Below are 21,918 nucleotides of genomic sequence, written 5' to 3' on the forward strand. Positions count from 1 at the left end.
AACCACATCTTGCTCCCCATCCTTGAAGATTCGCATCCGATTCTATCTCTACCTCCGGTACCTCCCCGAAAATTGCCCTTTCATTCCAAGCCTCCAGATTCATCATCCAGCACTTCAATTCGTCTTTCGATTCCAGGTTCAATACAATTCTCTGTGAATATTTCACCCCCCTCCTTAAATGAAAAGCTTTCAATCTCTGTAATGTCCTGTAATGTAGAGGGGCCGGAAAAATCGATTGTATTGATGCTGACAATAGACCCAGCAATCGAGCTAGCTGTCTCAACGTAACCCATTCCGACTTCATTACTCTCCCCACTTCCTTCCTTATTTTCCTCACCTTCATCATTGGTAACTTCAACAAACATTCCAATGTCTGTATCTGAAAACCTAAAAACTGTATTGTCTGCTGAGGATCCACACAAGACTTCTCCTTGTTCACCACAAAACCTAGATCCTCTATTACTTTCACTGTAAACTCCGTCTGCTCCTTCGCCAAATTCCTCTCTTCTGCCATGATCAAAAAATCGTCCAGATATACTATCAAACGTACTCCCCTTGATCTCAACCAAGCTGCTACTGGACGCATTACCTTTGTGAAGCACCATGGTGCCGAGCTCAAACCAAATGGTAGGCTCTTGAACCTCCACAACCTTCCTTTCCACCTGAACTGTAGAAAATCCCTCTGATCCTTGCACATAGGAATAGTCAAATAAGCATCCTTCAGATCTAATCTTGTGAACCAATCTCCTTTCCTTAAGAGATCCCTCAACATATGAATAGCTTCCATCTTGAAGTGATTGTACGACACCCAATCGTTTAATTCTCTCAGATTTATCACTGGCCGCATACCTTTCTCCTTTTTTTCTACTAGAAAAATATTGCTTATAAAACTTCCTTTGACACTCCTTACCACCTCTATTGCACCTTTCTCCTCTAACTCTTCTACCTCCTTCGTCACTAAATCCTCCATTTCCCTTGAGAAACTCAAAATATTTGGAGTCCTTAACTGAACCGGGATCTGCACAAAGTCTATTTTGTAACCTGTCACAGTTTCCAAAACCGAAGGATCCCTGGTTATCTCTTTCCATCTCGAAACAAAATGGGCTAGTCTGCCGCCCAACTTTATTTGGAGAGAAAAAGGGTCTAGTAAGCGTCTTTCCCGAGGCACCTCTTGCCCGTCTCTCAGGACGCATTCCTCTCGTCCTACTTCTCTGCCTCTGAGGGAAGAAAACTCCCTGTCCTCCTCTTGAACTGTAATAGTTTGATCCATAACTCGAAACATAGGGCCTTCCTCCCCTTCCAAAATTTCCTCTTGAAATGGATTGTCCTCGGCCGGGGAAACGGCCCCGCATCCTCCCGGCCACTCCAAAAACTCTCCTAATATCTTTTTGAGCTTTTTCCAATGAACTCAAAGTGCTCACATAGCGAGACATGTCTTTTACAAACTCGTCCCCAAAGAGCAAGCCATCGCTTCTCTCACCCGGCTCCTTATTGGCTAAATCCGCCGATTTTGGATCAATCTTGAACAGTATTGATTTTCTTCTTTCAATACAAATCGCTGTATTCGCATTTCCCAATAAACATATGGCTCTTTGGACCCCTTGACGCATCTCTGCGACATCCACTCCAAAATTTTTTGTATGTGCTTCCTCGCACATATCAAAAATCTTAGTGAGCGGTCCCAGGACATCCAAAAGCCTGTCCTGACACCCTTTTAGCCCTTTCTCCAGATCTTTCCTTTGGTCTTTCCCATATTTTTTTATGAACGCCATCATTTTTTGATCTAACTCCGGCGTGTAAGCAACTTTACTGTCTAGACTAGGTCTAGGGCACTCACTTCGCATTTTTGTCCTGACTTCCTTTGGAATCTCCCTTCTAATCCAGTATTTCACGTATCTAGCTACATGCTCCACCGGAGCCCATTGTGGAGAGAGAGGATGTTGAATCATTAAGGGATTAAACATATCCTCACCCTGAGGATCCAATATCTCTTTATCTTCCACTTTAATATCACACTCCTTAATCTGTCTCCTTTTAACTGGTACAATTTTAACATCTGATTCATCTATGCTTGAGCTACAAGTTAGCTCAACATCTCCGCTTGAAGATGTCGAATCACATGAAACACTTGTATGTTTCACTTTCTGCGCCCTTTTGGCGCCCACCTTGGCCTTTATAGTCACACCTTTTTGAACCTTACGTTCTTTCCCTTTTTTCGTTGTCTCACTGATCTTCCTTTTTTGAGTCTTTTTATTCCCTTCTTTCGAACCACTTGCTACCACATCATGTTCCTCTGTGGTCCAATAATTCTCTTCTTCTCTTAACCTTCTCTGCATCCCTTTCTCCATACTACTTTCTATCTTTTTATCTATTGAAGCCGACATCTCTCCAAACATCTTCTCCATGTAGCTTTTCATCCTGTCCTCAAAGCTACCTTCCACATCTTCCATTTTCTATTCAATTATATATTATTTTATTTTACTTTTATTTTTTATTCTTATTATTATGTCCCCCCTCTCTCTCCTTTTTTCATTTATTATATATTTACTTTTCCTTCACCAGTCTCCTCACAATACCTTCTCTAATTTCCCTGTCTTCTTCTTTCTTGTTTTCTAATCTGTTTAATTAAAACTCACTGCTGAACTCAACAAAACGACCTACTTCTGAACTTTCACCGAAGTCTGTCAGAAACTGTCATTCGTTTTGACAGACTTCGTTATTTTATTTCTAAAATATGTCTTCTCTCTCTAACCATTCAATTCTAATACTGTTCTCCCAATCTCTTAAAATGGCCGCCGCACGTTACGTGCGTATGGCGGCCCACTCAGAACAAAATTAAATCATCTCTCCCCTCACGCGTTCCTTCGCGCATGTAACACGAGCTCCATTCCCCGCACGCGGAGCAAGTCCGTCATAGCTCGCACACCCACGCGCCTCTCCTCAACCGTCAAAAGAACTGAAAGGTAGCGTTATGCTTTATTTAACTTTTCAGACCCGAACTCAAACCTCTCCTAAACCATTACCGCTTCACCCACAATATTATCCCTTGTTTACCAAACACCTTTAACCCCTTCAAAATCTTAACTCCAAATTAAAATTATTTTTTATAAACAATTATTCGTAATACTTTTTCCTTACGATAATTTAAACATAATACGATTTTAAAACCATAAATTTATCTCAAAATACAATCAATATTAAAATTAGTTCCTTGAATAAAACTTCGACTTATCTGATCACTGAGCAGCAACAAAAGAGGAAGATGGCTGCCAGTTCTGTGTATTTATGCATGTTCAGTGTTCTAAGAATTTGATAGTGTTCTAATTCTATTGGTTTTTTTGTTGCTGCTGTCTGGGGAGCAATAAAAGGGATATGCATAATATTGGCCTCCGGGCCTTGATGTAAAATCAACTCATGCATGTCACAAAAATAAACAAGCGGCCGTGCGGCCGTGAAAGTGATCGCGATTAAACATCAAAGCGGCTGTGAGGCCGCGAAAGTGAATGTAATCGCGTCAGGCAGGGCGCGCGCGCCCGCGCACATGCACTGTAGCTCTAGGCTGGCCTGGTAGCTCTTTTTGGAGCCCTCTCAAAAAGTCTCGTCAGACCAGCACATGCGCTGGGTCAGGCGAGACCTAAAAATATATAACCTTACGTCCTTACCCAAACGTTCATATCTTCAATGCTGGAAAATCACTCCAAGAACTTTGTAAATGTTCAAGCGAAGGAGTTCTAAAGTAAAGTTAGTAAAAGTCCTCAATAGAGAATAAAATTATTATAGAATATAATTTGAAGTCCCACTATGAAGTAAGTTTCAAAACCTTGTCAAAAAAGAAAATCAGGTAGAAGTGGGTTCGTGGGGTTGTCAGTAGATCCCGTCCTGTTACCAAATTCCTGAAGTAATGATACAAGAGGCAAAGGAACTGTAGGTATCTTCTTTATTAAGACAATCCATCAGCATTCAAAAATCACGCGGAGTGACACGCAGAAAATGATACTAACATTCCAATACAAAGAAATAAATACAAAGAACTATGGAATTGTTCTGATTCTTAATTTTATTGAATCATGCAATTCCAAACCATGACATAGTATCCAACCACAATACTACAACACCTTTTAAAGATGGCCGAAATAGTAGAATAATGCGGCGGGGCGCAGCAGAGAATGCTCATAGAGCTGAAAATGTAAGTCGTCCCCTTTCTATGTCTATAGAGGCACGTTAACCTTTCATTGGCCCCTGCTGAGTCACGCACACCTCACGGGTAAGGGAACGCTCCAGAGACAGCGTTGGCAATGTTCTTAAAGTGCATTGTAATGGAAGCGCGGGGAGTGAATGTAGCCTATTCATATTCATCTGCTGGAGTCTGTATTGAGTTGTACTGGACTGGTCTAAAGTGCTGCACACGCGTGAGCTAGGAGTGGCGTTTATCTACTTCCTGCCGGTCCTGCAGCCCACATAAACCTACTTATGTTTATAAAAGTAAAACGTACATTGAATTTAAATGTAAATTATTTAATGATACCTTAAGTATCTTACAGAATATTCAAGGTAAAATATACATTTAGATTACACCGTGGCGTCTATTTGTGAACAGATTACGAGTAGGAAAAGCGTGTATGTATTTCACCCAGTATTTTAAAATAAACCCGGTTAACCCGCCCACGATTTAATCTGAATGCGCTGCAGTTTAATGGGGTGCAATGGTAGAGTAGATATATATAATCTTTTTGTGAAATGCGTGTGCATGGTTCGCACCTATATACCGTGAGAATCCCTCTATAGCGCCATGGTGTGCTCGGGTATGCTGTGCATGAAGCGCTGTGATGTCTTTACTCACTCGCCCCGCCCCCTCTCTTTGGCAGGGTGCTGCGCCTTTAAGAGTCCGGGAGCGGAGCGGCGTTCGCCAGAGTATCAGCAGAAGGTAGCCTGTGTGTCCCTGCGTCCATCACTTGGAGCCAGTGGATGTCTCACCGACGAGCCTCTAGGGCGTCCAGTAAGCAAGGGGGCAGGTCGACCCGGACACCGAGGTGTGGCGAGAGAGTGTCAGTGCTGGAGCAGCGTGTATCTCCCCTTCCAGAAGATATGAAGCCGGGCACTTCCGTAGTCTGACTGAGTCTTGGCACTCCACTGCTGGTTCTCCACAAACCCTGTATGTGCTGAGGAGTTTTACTGCCCAGGACTCCTCTAAACTGCTCCTATGCAGATGGCTGTGCTTATCTGCACATCTCCTGATGATGCTTACAGGCTCCCCTTAAGCACGAGAAGGAGAGCCCACTCCTCCTGAGACCTCAAACTATAAGCAAGTTCCTTTTTCATGCATCAACGTATCAGGACCATCGAAAACTCGCATTGTTGTCATTTTCTTCATTCGTTTTGTGTGATTGTTTTTTTTAAAAAAAAGCTGATGGGGTGGAATGTTTTGCTTAGCTGACCCCACCCGCCTGAGTCTTCCACTTATTTTTTTTTCTTATGAGGTCATCGATGGAAAACTCGTTTTAAAGGCGTTGGTGGCGCTTCTTGTAAATCAATCAATTTTTACCACCCTTTTTTGACCATCAGCGAAGAGGAATGCTCCACAACCTGGCTTGAAGAGGAAGGAGGACAGGAGACTGTTATGCTTCGCCATGTCTTGGGTGGGCGAGGTCCAGTGGTTTGTGCTGGTGTCGTTATTCGTAGTAGCCTTGGTAACTTTGGCCGTGTATCTCGTACAATATGCTCTGGGCATTTTGTGGAGACCACGGGGCAGTGGCCCGTCCCCGGATCTGCTCCACGAGACTGACTCCTTGCTCACCTGGGTGCTCTCCCTCAACAGCTGGAGGAGCCAGTGGTTGGCAGCCTGGATATCTGCCTTGAATATCGAAGCCAAGAAGTGGGGGGTAAGTAGTCGCCCACTGCCCCGGTATGGGTTACAAACGTATTCGCTGGTGACAATAAAGAATGCTGTTCTCTGCATCATGCAAACTATTTTACGTTCATTATTCACGAGAGTTGTTGAGACTTGCATACTTATTTTAAAACGGACAGTCACATATGTTAATGTGTTGTGTCTTTGCAATTTGAATACTATTATCTCTTTTAGCTTTCATAATGCAGTGGTCCTGATATTTATTCTGTTATTGTTGTCTGTTGAAAAATGGGGCGAATTAATAATCTTTGACCTAGATAGTATGTGTTTGGAAAATGGCTGATATCGGATTCTCTGACATAGACATCATGTAAATGTTGGCATTTTTCCTATTTCTAGGTTCGCGATAGCATGGGTTTCTTTCCACAGTTTATTTGAGTTTCAGAGTGTGTTTGTTAGGTGTGACAGAAATTCAAAGTCCTGCTGTAATGCAACATTTATGTTCTTAGTGTGGTTTACACTAACGAACATGTAAATGTTGTAGACTTGTAAAGCGCACAGCTGCCCCAGCAACGGGGCGTCCCGGCGCTGTAAACCGCTGGGGAACCCATCCTGGCTTTCCCTGTGAGATGGTCCCTACTGGGCATCTCCAAGGTGAAGACAAGCATCCCCGGCGCTGATGGGGCCGTAAGTGGAGATTAAGCAAGCTGCTGCCCAGAGTTGCTGAGTGGGATCCATGGTTAGAGTAGGCACCGAGGCGAGAATTGTCGAGCCCGCTAACCTTGGCCCAAGACCCTGCCGCGTCGGGAATCGAACCCTGGTCCCGGGCCGACTTCTGCTCCCGGGTCTGCCGCCTCTAACCAGTGAGCCACACCACTCCACATAAATGTTGCATTACAGCATGACTTTGCATTTTTAAAGCCCGGCTAATTTCTGTTGTAATACAGTGTTTTATTTGACTAATGATTTAGTTATCAAGACAATACATGTACACCAATATCTACCAAATGACCCTAGTCGTGTGTGACACCTTAAACTAGTACTTGTTTTCTTTAGGTCTTGCCTACTAGACAGACATACATACGCTGCCTATTGCAAACCATATTATCAGATTACAGTGGGTTTAGAGCCTGCTCATTGCTCACCAGTGGTGTCTGTATTGCCACTCTCATTGGCTTGTTTCTTAATCGTTAGCTTGTGTGGGCTTTACTTTCTCTTCATGCATTTGTCCCTCACCTGGAGCATGTACGTATAATTTGTTCTTCCACTGCTCACTTTTCAGGCACTACGTTTTAGGTCTTGCCTCAGACGGCACATATACTGGGACTTTTTAGGCACTTTGTTTACTTAAAGGTGGCCTAGACCATATACCTATGGTTGGCTTCATAGTCACTCTCATTTGTTTGCTTTTCATAAGTTGACAGATGCAGCATTCACTACCGCTTCTTGGGTTTGTCCCTGCCCTTAGAACATGGGCAGAGTACTTATGGCATGTTATTGCTCCCTTAATCGGGCTCTACTTTTATTCTTTTTGTCTAAGCACTCTACTAGAGTGCGTGTCTTTTCCAGCAGGCTCCCTCTTGTACTTGTCCTCTGTGTTGCTTTGGGCTTTTGCCCCCATGTTGCTTTTCCCTCTATGTTACTTGTCAAACTCTACAGTTGCGTTGATGCTTGCCCCCTCCCGCTGTCAATGTAATTGCTCCCCTTCCAACACCAACCACTGTCTGTGTTGCTCTCCCCCACCACCCACTGTGTTTGCTACCACCCACTGTGTTTGCTACCACCCAACAATAACCACCCACCAAAAAAAAAGCTCTCCAATGACTTGGGACAACAGTGGTCACGCCATGCTGTCTTTTTCCCCACTTGGTTAATGTTTCTGGCCATGTTGTACAGTATGGCTGAAAGTTTACGGAAAAAGCACGCTGTAATGCTTTGTTTTCCCCCCTTTTGGTTTTAGCCATGCTGTGCTGCTGTATACCATGGCTAAAATATTGAGAAAGTGAATTGCTCTCATAGGTAAGGCCATTGGCTTTTCCAATGCTTGATTCAAGAGTGCTTGTGTTTTCCAGTCTTTATTTATTTAGTTATTTATTTAGCGCAACATTCACCCCCAGGGACGTCACGGCGCTAGGACAATCCCACGTATATTCCCCCTGGCATGCTCCAGTTCCTCTTTATCTGCCCATGTGCTTCTCTCCACCAACCTTTAGTGATGCGCCCGCCCACGTGTGGTTCTCCACGGCGTTGCTTTTTCACCTGTGATTCTCTCCCTGCAGCTCCACACTGCTTGTGCACTCGTCCATTTGCTTCCCCCTGCTCCATGTTTTACTCTGTTTGCTTCTGTAACTGCGCCCTCTAAGATACTTCCTGCCCACCTGTGCTCCATTGCATCCCTATGTTGCTTCCTCTGCCCTCTTCTAGGTTCCCCTCCTCCTCCCTCTTTGATTCCAACCCTCCCGTTCTGCTCCCCTCCACTTGTGTGGTTTACCCCCAACCGCTTGTTTCTTTTTGTTTGCTACCAGTGCATCTTGAAGCACTTGCCTCATTTAGTAGGCATGCAAGTTTGGTGCACGCACCTATAAAATCACTTTTTTTTCCCTTCACTTTTCAAGCTATGTTGCACAGCATTAGGGATACTGTACAGCACAGTTAAAATCGCTGGCAAAGCCAGTAGGTTTGGAAGGCGAGATCTACTGGCTTTGCCAATGCCTGTTACTTTAATACTTTGGCTGTTGGAGCTTACAGACTCGTACCTGTTTCTTAAAATTCAAAACCACGACTTCTATAACAGAAAGTGATACTGGTTGAAATTGTAAGTGATGGATGAAAGTCTCGCACATATGGGGGGCACACCAGCTATGATAAACCATGCCCCGAAATGAATGCTCCTAAAATTGTACTACTTCACATTCCCAAAAACCAAGTTGTTGTGCATCTTTGATAATATTTTGTTTGCTTATTCAGTATTTATTAAAGTAATTAAAGCTACATCGAAGTGCCGCACAGTCCCCCAGTCTGTTGGTTTCTAAAATAAAAATCACAATAGGAGAAACCCTATATTGTATGATAGGGACAGGGTAAAGTACTTAATAAGTAAAACAAGTCCCTGACCAGAAGATAATACTCATTGTTGGAATCATGAGCTGTTTAGTGATACTAGGGGGTTACATCAATCAAGTACTTTTACCATAGTAAGTTACTAATTCAAAACACTATTCACATATGAATCCTTATAACAAACACCTATGTATAAAATGCTTCAGATATCACACACAATTTTTGTTCATATAATATACAAAGTCAATTTTTATTCATTGTTGTGGTTAAAATCAATATACATTTAAAAACACGTTCAGAAACAATCCATTCTTTCTGTACAAATATTATGATTAAAAACAAGAAAACTACAAAAAGTCGACGCGGCGTTTCGGTGCGATAAGATCAACCACCTTCTTCAGGACAGAGTTTTCTAAAGAGATTTAAAAAAAAAAAACCATTGAACAACAAAATACCTTTTATGAAAATGTAACAGCCTGGTCTCGCTATATCGAGGATATCTTTTTTCTGTGGCAAGGAAACGAGGAAGAAGTGTTAAGTTTCATTGAATGGCTTAACTTAGGTGATTCAAATCTGAAGTTTACATCATCTGTTAACAAGCAAAGAGTTGACTTTTTAGATATCAAGATTAAACCACAACAACGAGTATTATCTTCTGGTCAGGGACTTGTTTTACTTTCTAGGTTTCTAAAATAATACAGGCCAGCTGTATGGGGGAATTGAAAGCTTCTGTGATGGACTTTCGGGTAGTATGATTGTTATAAGGAACTGCTTTCCTGGCGTATACATTGGTTGAACTATACTTCATCAGGAATCTGTTAGAAGGGTAGAACATTTACTTTAAGGTTAGTCTGTAACTTTTGTTTTCCCACATAATGGGGAAGGTGTCCTGGCCTTGACCGTGCCTTTGGTTTCGCTGTGGCTATTATATAAACTAGGAAAACACTGGCGCCAAGATTATGAGTGGAGAGGAAAATTCAGCTTCCTTCACAAGCTGGGATTTGCGTAGGAATCCTAATTCTGAATAAACATTTCACCTCCCGAGTTCCGCATCCCAGACAGATTTTGACAAGTCAAATTTGACGAAATATATTGAGGGGAAGTCTGGTACTTGAGGAATTTTGATGCTGCAAATATAAATTCCACATGTAATCCTTTTCGCCGCACAGACCAAACTCCTAATTCGAGATATTTACTGTATCTGATCAATACCAGATCCTGCAGTAACTGCTTTTACCAAGCACTGTAAATTCCTAATCAGAGACTTGGAGGGGGGGGGTTGTTTTTGTGTGTGTGTGTGTGTGTGTGTGTATACACTCGCTCACTGTCTGGTGGGTAGATGCATATAATTACCCATCTGCCCACCAGGGAGGGCAAAAAACTGTCTGCCTTTCTCTTTCTTCTTGTGGGCAGCCCTCGCTGCTATATTTTATTTAAAAATAAAAAATAACCTGATCTCTAGCGGGCTTTCTGCCCACTAAAGACCAGGTTGTAGAAAATTCAATAGTATGGTTGTTGTAGTCGCACCTTTTTAGAATGTGCCTGTTCACATTCTAAGATGTATGAACGCCTTGACATAAGGTTTTTTGTGTTTCTCTTTCTTGGGACTTCTGGCACTCAGATGGTAGATTGATATTTTCTGAAATAGATGGAAACAGTCCCTTCTGCAGTGCCTGTCTGGGCAGGGGTGGCTGGATAATGTAGAAAAGCTTCAAAATATTGATTTAGTCTTCCTTCAGTGTCTGGTACAGGAAATGCTGCAGCTTGTAGCTACACCGGTGCCCCTCTTTTCCTGGAGGGAAAGTTCAGTGTTAACATTTTCAATGATGGCAGAGAGTGCACATTTATGTATGCTTTATTTTTGACAATGAGGTAGTAATGAAGCAAAATGTTCCCTTCATTCCTACCTCACCACTGTCGGGACACATCTGTAATTGGCAAACTGCATAACTAGAGCTGAACTAAATGTATAGCAATGCAGAGGTATTGTGGCCAGCACTTGTAGTCTCTGCTCTTTGTTTCGCCGCTCCTAAAGCTATAGCCCAGTTTGTCAGACTGTCATCATATATTTTCAGAAATATCAAGAGTTATGAATGTGAAGGAGCACATGGGCGAGTGGTGTCCCCGTAAAGTACAACCATATTTGGAAATCACCGATGAACTCTAAGGAGCTAGAGACCGAGCATTCGACTACGTGGTGGAAAACGCAGGCCATTTGTTGTGACACTAACTACACTGGCTAATTGGTCAGCACACAGTATATTGATATTTTGTTGTAGGTAGTATGGCATGCATTGAGTGTCACGCTTGCTATTTGTATGTTGGCCTATCAGACCCAAGCTTAATATTGTTTAGTTTGTGTTCTTGTTTTTGCAAAACCATAATAAAATGTGTTGTGAAAAAAGTAAGAGCACATGGATTTGAATGTAGATGTAGCGGAAGGCACGTTTATGTACCCTCTGCATAGAGGGGGTCCCACCATCGAGCTATCTTCCTAAACAGGCACTTGTTAATTTAGGGCAATACATCCTCAGACTGTATATGATGGATATGAGGAAAGGGTATATTATATGGTGTGGTTGTGCGACCTCACCATGTAATAAACTCATTAATCCGTCTGTGGTCCAGTAAGGCTCGCTTGTAAAACCTTAGCTCGACCCTGGGTAGCTTTGGCTTTGAACAGTCAGGCTTGAACAAAGGAACACGTGTTCAGCATTTAGAAGTATGAAAAAAATTGAATATGAAAGTACCGTGACACCAGGGAAACCTGACCCCAATTTATAAAAACACATCTAATTTGTATGACTTTTTAGACCTCAAAATGAACTAAATCCACAGTAGAATTCCAGAGGTATAAATTGTAAATCACTGCTTTTCTACCACAATGCAGCAAGCATTTGCAAATTAAGTGGTTACTTTGATAACTGTATAAACATTTTAATAGACTTCTGTTCTGGTACTCCGGCCCGCTTTGGGCAACCAGCTCCAGCATAGAGCAAGTCACATGGGCCAGTAAGGCGTAGCAGGATAGTTACCTTAGTCATTGCAGTCTCCAGTCCAGTTCAAAGCTCTGTGGACAAACTGCCATCGACATCAGTGGGGTGGTCTTGATGCAAGGGATAGAAGATGCTGATCCGGTTGATGCTGATCTTTCTGAGGCCACCCCTCGGTCTATGACCACAGTGGGGCGAGTTTTGCCACAGAGGACGATGACCATCGAAGTCCAGCTAAAAAACAGTTGCCACTAGTCTCCAGTCACAGCAAAACCAGCGGTTCCCTTTAACTGTAGCTAGTGTCGGTCTTGAGCGACCAAAACTGCACTTTGATAACTCTCCCGAGTACAGCAGACTTGGGTGCAAGTTTTGTGTGTAGGGGCTCGGTCTCCAGGGCTGCGCTTCGGTAATCTGCAGCCACTAAGTAGTTGTGGCTACCAACTCGCTAAGGCTGCTTTTTCAGCTTTTGTGGCCTGGAGGTGGTAACAGGAAGTCAGCCATCTGACTCTTGGAGTCCACCTCTTCTTTTTGGGGCTCAGGAACGACTTTCCTCGAGTAGGGTACCACAGGCACCGTTCTCTTTGATAGCCCAAGGATCAGCAGGCGCAGTCCAGTCTTTTGTGCAGACTCTCTTTGCTGGGTCCAAGGAACAGCAGGGTATTCCTCCTTCGGTTCACTCGTAAGTGCAGACATGATCTGACGTCTGGATGCCAGGGGTGCTACTTTTATACTTACAACTTGCCCTCTGGAGATGTTGCAACTACCAGCAAATGCGCTACCAGGTTCCCTACCACTTGATGAATTTCTGCAATGGGTGGCTTCAAGCTTGCCTAGAGTGCAATATTCTGCCCACTCCCAAGATGGCCGAATCCTTCTCTGTGTGTGGAGCTTAGCAACCCACCCTAGAGATGTGTTTACTTGAGGGCTACACACCCATGGGAAAACTGGTTTGGCAACTGTTTCCCCCTCTCTGTCCCCAACACCGTGTGCACCCGAATAAAAGAGTAGTCCCTCTAGTGTGTGATCATCATTTCCCCTTCAAAGGCAGCTTCACCTTTGAAGCTCTCCTTTTGAGCTCATAACCTGTTTGGGCTTCCTACGCGGGAGACGTAACACCTAGTCCAACAGCAGGTCTCTATTGTGTCCTTCCTTGGGAGTTGTTCACACCTCTCCCCAGGAGGTCAGAAGGCTGTCTCGTGGCCAGCATCTGCAAATGGCCACTGGAAAACTTGGGCAACGGAAGTATAACTTTCTAAAGTCCCTTTTACTTAATGGTTACATTAAATTCGACTTGGGCACCAAGTCTGGTTTAATGGAGCAACTCTATTGATACCTTGAAGTGCCAACTACAGTAGCCCCATTAAGGAGTTAACACAGCTGAGTTGTTTGCATGTAACCCTGTACTTGCCTATGGGGCTATCTAGCCTTCCCAAAGTAAAAACTCGTTTTTTTTTTACCGTTAGAGCCTATAAAAACGCATTTCCTGCTTTTTAATATAATGCCCCCTTCCATAGTCCTTGACAGGCCTATCCTAGGGGTGACTTTATAGCATTGGCATAGCCAATAGGTCTCGCCTTTGGGACCTTATAAGTGTTTAGCCATGCAACAGTTGATGTTGTTGCACCAAGTATATTGTGCTGCATAACCAAATACTTAGAAGGTCCCAAAAGCGAGACCTATTGGCTATGCCTATGCTTGTTATTAATAGAAAGCCTTTGTTGTCAAGCCATCTGTTATACACTTACACGCGTATTCACAAACCATTACCGAATAAATAGGTGATTTAATGTTAGACAACGGTCAAACAAACGTTAGAGTGAAAAAGAAAAGGCGGTACCTTTTAGTGTTTGGTTTGTCGAGCTTCAGTTCTGCCTTGTTTAGATCTCCCAAAGAGGTCGATACATAGAGATCCTTATTTGCTGGAAGTGCAGCTAGCTTGTCCGCCGCTAAGGGACTGCTCTTCCAGCAAACGTCCGATCCTCACATCAGCCGGTGGCATACATGTCTGTCTTTAAGCAAAAGAGTCCCCATCAACGCAAAAAGTATACGTACAAAAAGAAGAAATTTGCTATGCAAGTAGGCACTTGAAAAATACGTTGCAAGCTTCCCAGGCGAAGGACTTGCTTCCCGTCTTCTTACGGAGATCCATAAATCCTATTGCCTCTGTTTTACTTCCGACTCTAAGAACATGATCGGGACAACAGAAATTAGGGAGAGCTAATGGAAATGCTTGCTCATAGTGACTGACAGACTGGTGGCTGTAGAAGGAGGTGCTGAGTTACCTTATCAGCCGTTGGTTAGTTAGAAAGAGAAGGAGCATTCTCAAACATGCAATTTTGGAAGTGTTAAAATCAAGACTCCCAGAGGACACCGCCTCTGGCACCACGAAAATGATAGTGGCTAATAACTACAACACTTGTGCTTAGTTTTTGTGTGACAAATGCATTCTGCAACCGTGTTCGGTGTGTGGTGAAAGGGTAATTAGGCATATTTATATGCTTTATTTTTGTGCTTTTAAGTAGCACAGAAATGGCCCTTTAGGTATCGGCGCGCTTCACAATAAAGCCACAAAATATTCATAACAAATAGAACAAGCAGCGACGGGCTGGATGCGGTGGGGGGCGGCACTGCATGGGGAGATTAAGTACATTGTGAGCAGCGATGGGCGCTGACACGAGCAGGAAACTAATGGAAGAAGCAACAAGTGGTCTTCACTGTCTATTCATGGCAGTGATCACTAGATGGCAGTGAGTCAAAGGGAAATCCACCACATTAAAAAACAATCGGTCTTCACTTTTCAAGCACTGCACTCGTGCTTGTGGCGTGCCGCTGCTCGCTCCCGCAAGGTGAATGCTGCCACAAGCACGAGTGCAGTGCTTGAAAAGTGAAGACTGATGGCTAAAGGCCCTCCTAGAGCAGCGCATGTGCGCTGCCTAGGCGAGACCCAAAAAGGAGGATCTGGACTTTGTCATTAGTCAACAGTTTTAAAACTGCTCTACCAGTCTGCGGTGGCAGGCTGGAAGACCTGTTTTACTTTGTCGCACTCATGGTGGTACAATAAGTGCTGCAGCCCAGAGGGACATGTTAACTGACATGCCGTGGGTGTCCCTGGTACCATAAACTAGGGATTTAAAAGTATGTTAAGTTATGCCAATTGGGCATAAACTAATCAAACATACACTTTTAAGTGTCGGATCTCAGGCACCGAGGTGTTGTTAGCAGACCTCGCTGCACTCTCCGAATCGAAAAAACAGTAGTATCGGTCCAAAACTTTGAGGATGATCATGCAAAAAAGAGGCATATCCTTACAATTGGAAATTTACTGTCTGTGAAGGAGTGTTTAACAAGTATTTACAAAACCAACAGGTCTGGCTTTGATGTGCTTATGCATGCCAGAGATGCATACAAACTATTTATTCATCTGTTCTCTGTGCAATATGTGACTCTGTGTATCTTCTATGTCTGTGCCCTATTTGTTTTGTTCCTTCAGCGTCTGGTATTACAGGGTCTCAGCAGGGCTTGGGGATTAAAAAACTGGGCACAGACATAAGGAGGCATAGAAAGAGACTGGTCACACAGAGACACTGCTTCAGTAGTCTGTGTGCATTTGTTCATTCATAAGCACATTAAAGTCTAACTTTTTTGGCCTTGACAGTGCTTGCAGTCCGTGTGCTTTTCCTTAGCTTATACTATTTCTGTGTTCGGTTTGTCGTGGGGAGGGTGAATTAAAGTTCCACAATATGAAAAGAATGCAGAAACTACCTGCCCAGATCCAATTTGATTCGTGCACTGTTTCTTTAAGAAAATCAGATGCAAGGTAGAGCTATTACTGTCAGCAAGTAAGACAGACTGTTTTATGCTATGGATTTGATGAGGGACATGTGAAAGGATCACTTTGTCTTGTAGAGATTGGCATCTCCCATGAACATCCGATCACAAATGGTGGTTTGAACATCATTATATTCAAGGAAACTATCAAACTTTGTTACTAGGCGGGCGGTCTAAGGTTTTCAGCCTCCATGGTCTATATGTGCTTTTTGTCTCCATGGTGGGGCACTGGTTCAAGAAGGATTTTGTTGCAGTAATTAGTTTGCATGTAGGGATCCCGTTGTGAGTAAACTCACCCAATTTCTTCCCTGCTTTATCATGGTGAAGGATATTGTACACTAGTGGTAGGCAGGATAAAGTTAACCAGGTTTCAATGAGTATTAAGTGTCATTTTTTTAGATGAGGCCAGATACGAAAGTTGCAATAGAGACCACAGCCTTACAGTTCAAGGATGCAGCTTTAATGCGATGTGCAAGAGATGAGTTACTGTGTTGAGAGAAGGTGATTCTTATGAGATGCCATGTGCAGGTTGATCTTTGTGTTTTGGATGTCTAACTATGTGCTAAGAGTGTGTGTTGTGGGATCTGCTATCACAGGGTACTAGTGTGTGGGATGGGTCAGGGATAGTGTATATGGAATAATACTCCAAAGCCTTGGGTTTATTGTATTGGTTGTGCATTTTAGGATCTGTGTCAAGTGAGGTGTGACGGGGTGTAGAGAGCAGTGCCTGCCAGGAGAATACTGCCTGAGGAAGTGAGATGGGAAATTGTTTGCAGATTTGTATTTCTCATGCAAGTGCTCTACTTTCAACTTGGTTGATTCAATTCAGTTTATTTTTGGGGAAGTGGAGAAGAATGTTGTGCTCTGGTGTGTAGGAAGTGGCTACAGTGAAGTTTAAGGCGAGTAATAGCATCTCTCATGTGACACTTATTTGAGTGTGGTTGAGCCAGTCATTGGAGAGCCAGTTTGTAAGCTGCTGATTTATGTAGCTGGGTTGGACTGGGAGGTTGGTTAACATTGGAAGGATTGTTTGAAAGACATTGGTAGGTCTTTTACAGCATTTTGGTCTTAGGAGTATGTTTCAGATTGTGGTCCCAACTACCTTGATTTATGGTCTCATGTTGCTGTCTAGTGGCTCTCTTTGAGGAGGGTTTGAGTGAGAATGGGGAGTTTGGGGCAGAGGAGAACAGTGGTCTAGTAGTGTTCTTGGCTGTAGAGATGGTAGGCGTGGCATCATTTTTATTGACCCCTACCCATACTCTGTGTTTGCAGCCTTCAGGTTAATGAACAACTTGATGTCGATATGCTGCAAGGCTTAGATGAAGACTTTTTTATTTTCACACACTGTGCTATGTAGCTTACGTTTCTGGTTAGGATACCCTCCTCCCTGTCAAGGATTTTTGTGTTCTTTGACACCAAGAAGAAAATGCATAATGTATTGGTCCAGCAGGGCTTGTCCTTAATACAAAAAAAGTCGGCCAGTTTTAGTGTAGCCCAACTGCAGACTACAGCATTTATCACTGATTGATAACTTTTTTTGATTGGCTGCTGAGTCTTAATGTTTAAGGTATTTGAGAGGTGTAGTTCTGGATAGGCCAGTGGGGAATATCACTGAAGCCTGTGGGAAATATGATCTGAGTCATTGCAGTATGCATCCTGAAGATTGTACTGACATGAAGCTATTTGTTATTTAGGTTAGATGCTGTAATAGGGACTCTCAGATGTTTAGTTGATCTTAAATAGCAGATTCTGTGTAGAACAGCCACGTAATGCAGCCATGTGGCATCACTCTGTGGAGAGAAAAAAAGCAGTATTAAAATCTCACATTAGGTGTAAACATGTCATACTGATGTACACAACTCGGGCTCTGTCTCACTGCATTGGTCGTGCGTATTGTTGCCAGACCCCATATTTTCGGATCCAGAAGCAGCAAACCACTTCTAGTTGGTCTACAACCCCAATTTCCCCAACAAAATCCCACCCTCTGGTACCACAACAGTGTTAGAGCCCTTTGTGGCATTGGGAAAGGTCAAGTGCAGTCTTATTTCTTGCACCATAGTGATTGTCCGGCCCTTTGGTCAGTGATTGGGTTGATTTGCTGGGTTCCTTCACATCTGCAGACTCTGATTTCTTGTTGCTGGATTGGTCACAAACTAATGCCAAGACCCAACTCCTTCCACTTGAATCTACTCTGTTTTCCTCATTAAATTCCTAGCTACACTGTTTGGAACCTCTCACTTTGACTATTTTGTGATGAAGCGTACCACTAGTGTTCGCATGCAAGTTCAGCATTTTAGAATGCTCGACGCCACCACGCTGCTATCAGACTGGGGCCACTCAGTTTGTTTATAAGCCTGGTGCACCACATAATACATTTCCTTTTTATCGTCCCCAAGTTTGATTTCCCCGCACTGATTCTCCCACCTACACTATTAATGACTCTACCCAAGATCAGGACAAAAAAACAGTTTTATTTTTTGTCACAACGTTGCAGCCCTGTATCCTGTGGTCTGTCTTTGGAAAAAGTTACACACCCTTTGACTTTCAAGAACTAGTTAACGATATATTTTTCTCCTTCCCAAGACAAGTCAGTGTTTTTTAGACCAACTGTGTCGGTTTACTCCAAGAATCCTTTATCGGTGTGTATGTGTGCTTAACTAATTCTTATAAGATAACAAAATTGAGGTTGGTGTTGTAAGAAAAGCTAGCTATTAGAAGAAGCTAACGTAATTAAACAGGTGACATTTGCGGGACAAACGGGGTGAATGTCAAGCTCTGTTTGTGTGAGGTGAGGGTACCAGAGATATACACAAGTATATTTACACAAATAGATTCCCACTTGTTCTGCTTGGGTTTTCGGATCAGATAGAACCCGCTCAACAGAGCCTCTCTAACCCAAACCAGAACGTTACCCCCTCCCTAGGGCCTATTTACACCTAAATAACCACATATATGTACCACCTAAGGACAGGGAATTCCTACTATATATACCAAGACCTACAAGTCACAGCCTCGCGGTCCCAAACGGACCCAGGACTTCCTGCCCAGACGGCAGCCACAACCTCGCGGTCCCAAACGGACCCAGGACTTCCTGCCCAGACGGCAGTCACAGCCTCGCGGTCCCAAACGGACCCAGGACTTCCTGCCCAGACGGCAGCCACAGCCTCGCGGTCCCAAACGGACCCAGGACTTCCTGCCCAGACGGCAGCCACAGCCTCACGGTCCCAAACGGACCCAGGACTTCCTGCCCAGACGGCAGTCACAGCCTCGCGGTCCCAAACGGACCCAGGACTTCCTGCCCAGACGGCAGTCACAGCCTCGCGGTCCCAAACGGACCCAGGACTTCCTGCCCAGACGGCAGCCACAGCCTCGCGGTCCCAAACGGACCCAGGACTTCCTGCCCAGACGGCAGTCACAGCCTCGCGGTCCCAAACGGACCCAGGACTTCCTGCCCAGACGGCCGCCACAGCCTCGCGGTCCCAAACGGACCCAGGACTTCCTGCCCAGACGGCAGCCTTAGCACGAGTTCATCCTATTATTACCACGACATACAACAAGGGAATTAACAACAAGGGAATCAGTGTTACTATGTATCAGATCACACAAAGACGGCTAGTTGAGCACAACCTGTTCCCCAGTTCGAGGGGCTCCTTTCTCCCTTATTCAGTTACCACCTACCTGATCAGGATTAACATCTGTTCATGTCAAGTCACAGCTGACTAGAAGAATAGGTTACCCTCTTACACAAGAACACGTAGCACATATTGCTTTACTACAAACTGAATACTTTATTTAGTTATTACATGCACACTCACGGAACATAATACATATCACATAACCTGCAAAGAAAAGTGAAAGATTAAGTTGTACACTCTAATAGTAAGGGGTTGACATCACCTTGGTCGTATGTAGCCTGCACTCAATGGTCATCTAGGTTCCCTTCTCGTCTGCGCCTCGGCTTCGCCTGGAAGTCACACCTCCGCAATCACGGGTTTACTCCCGTCTCCCTCTCCGAATCACTGGGACCTCTTCCTCATCGGCTACTCTCTTCTCTTTGGAATATCTATTCCTCGGTTTTTCTCCACCTCCAAGTTTGTCATCTGTCTTCCCTGGAATAAGTAGCAGCTTTACTGCTAACGGCCAGGTGCCGCCTATGGACTAAAAGCAAGTGCCAGTATCTGCCTCAAACTTTTACTAATATAGATGTGCATTTCCTCATGGAAAATTCCAGCCAGTAACCTGCCGCCCACCAAATTCTTGTACCTCCCCGTGCCAAGGACACGTTCCCAGCCGGCCGGCCTGATGTAGTGTCTTCGGCATGAAGAAAAATACAATCCTTCGATAAGGGCCGGCCTGAACCGGTTCTCTCCAAGCGAATAACACCTCCTAACTAAAACACTGCCTATGACCTAGAAACATCCCAAGCTGCCAGAGCAGGAGGAAAGATGGAGTCTCTCCCGTTTAAGGCCTACCAGGCCTGAGTTCAGCACGGCTCCATGAAATACCCTCACTACAGAACAGATTACCCCTAATGCTAACGAATCTATCCCCTAGGATATGTATTCAAACCCTGATCTATGGGGAAGAACACAGGATCATGTCGGAGTGCCTAATAAATAGGCTCTATACACTACTCTAACCCTTAGACTTGAATGGAAAGAGACTGAAGTCACCTAAATCACCCTTCAACACAATAAGACCGGAAAAATCGAGCAGTACATTTCACCCTTGACTTCAGTCTATTATACATTCATTAAATGGAGCTAACATCTGTGGAAGAATAATATGAGACAAAGCTAACTGATCTATGCCTAGTACCAAGTGTGCAGAATTGAAGTAATGAAGGAATACACTGAATAAAGCAACAGATAGAAATCAAAACAGCAACAGCAATCAAAATACCACCTAATATTTGGCGTAGCATGTGTATATCAGGTAACCAATTAAAGAGCCAGTCAAACCAGCCCTGGTCAATGTGTTTTCTAACTTCTTCCGTTAAGTCACGCAACTTGTCGATGTGAGCACGAATGGATTGTGTATGGTCAGACAAGTTAAAACAACAGAGACCTTCGAAGTCCGAGCAATCATGTCCATGTTTAAGCAAAAGATAATCAATGGCTGCTCTATTTTGCAAAATGGCCCTACGTTCACCCTGGGCGTCTAATAGCATGTCAGACAAAATTGTAGAAGTATGATTAATAGATTTCACCATCCAGCAGGCCATTTTCCCAATAGATTTGGCATTATAAACCGCCAAAGCAGGAACACCAATAATTGAAACAGCTAAGCTAAGGTATTCAGACTTGGAATATAAATGCAAAGATGGGTCACAATCCTCCTGTAACATTACAGTATCTCGAAGCACACGAGAGTTGGCATTCGGATGTGATGCGAACATCAACAAACTGAGTCTCGTAATGGCACAAGGGCCTCCGGAAATGTTTGCAGGGACAAATGGCCAGGAAGTATTACCACATGAGAAAAGCCATCCGGCAGGTAGTAACATCGTGCGATAGTGACTGGGGGTAATTACCAAACTATTACAAGTCATATTGTTCTGAACTGAAACACATGTGGTCGGTGTCCTTTGAAAGCACAAAGTCCGTTCGTGAGCTGTTAACGAAGTGGCGCCTTTTAGTTTTAGGCGCAGACATTCAGAGATCGCACTAGGATTACACGTAAGAAAGAAGCACAAATCACCTTGTGTGATATTATAAGTAAGTATTTGGGACTGGATGGGGGTTTGCTCGTTCGGCAATTCAATACATAGGGGGCAATATACATGGGTAGCAAAATCACCCAGGAGAATATTGGGACGGGCCTTCGAGACATTAAAAATATGAATTAAAGTTTCCAATGAGGCGGGGACAGCAACCAGGCAGGTCGCCAGAATGTCATGTACAGATCTCATCGGTGTCAAACAGAAGTGAGGGGCGTCAGTCACCCTCTTAGCTAGTGCGGTCCAAAAGTTCGATGATGAATCCCATGCAGCGAAGGAACGCAACACTCGGGTTCCCAGTTCATCCCGGGTTGATAGGATCCCTCCTTTCTCGTCGTTCCAGTCCGAAAATAGTCCGGCTCCGACACATCCTGCAGCAACAATCCAAAGAATGATCTGCTAGTGGCCTTCTCTCCAAAATGTCCTGCCTTCTGGTGTGCCCATTTCGCCAATCCCGCAATATCAGAATC

The 21,918-nt window shown here is 43.9% G+C and overlaps 1 protein-coding gene across 1 annotated transcript in view; it reads left to right on the plus strand.

Annotated features, from left to right (window-relative positions):
* The first annotated feature begins 4,886 nt into the window (after positions 1–4,886).
* The window catches only part of C2CD2 (C2 calcium dependent domain containing 2), a 426,997-nt gene continuing 409,965 nt past the window's right edge, over positions 4,887–21,918 (plus strand). Inside the window, exon 1 of the mRNA XM_085621220.1 lies at positions 4,887–5,879. Coding sequence (XP_085477346.1) covers positions 5,628–5,879 — 252 coding nt within the window. The 5' untranslated portion in view covers positions 4,887–5,627. The remainder of the gene's footprint in view (positions 5,880–21,918) is intronic.

The sequence above is a fragment of the Triturus cristatus genome, chromosome 8 (assembly GCF_964204655.1).
Source record: "Triturus cristatus chromosome 8, aTriCri1.1, whole genome shotgun sequence".
NCBI lineage: Eukaryota > Metazoa > Chordata > Amphibia > Caudata > Salamandridae > Triturus > Triturus cristatus.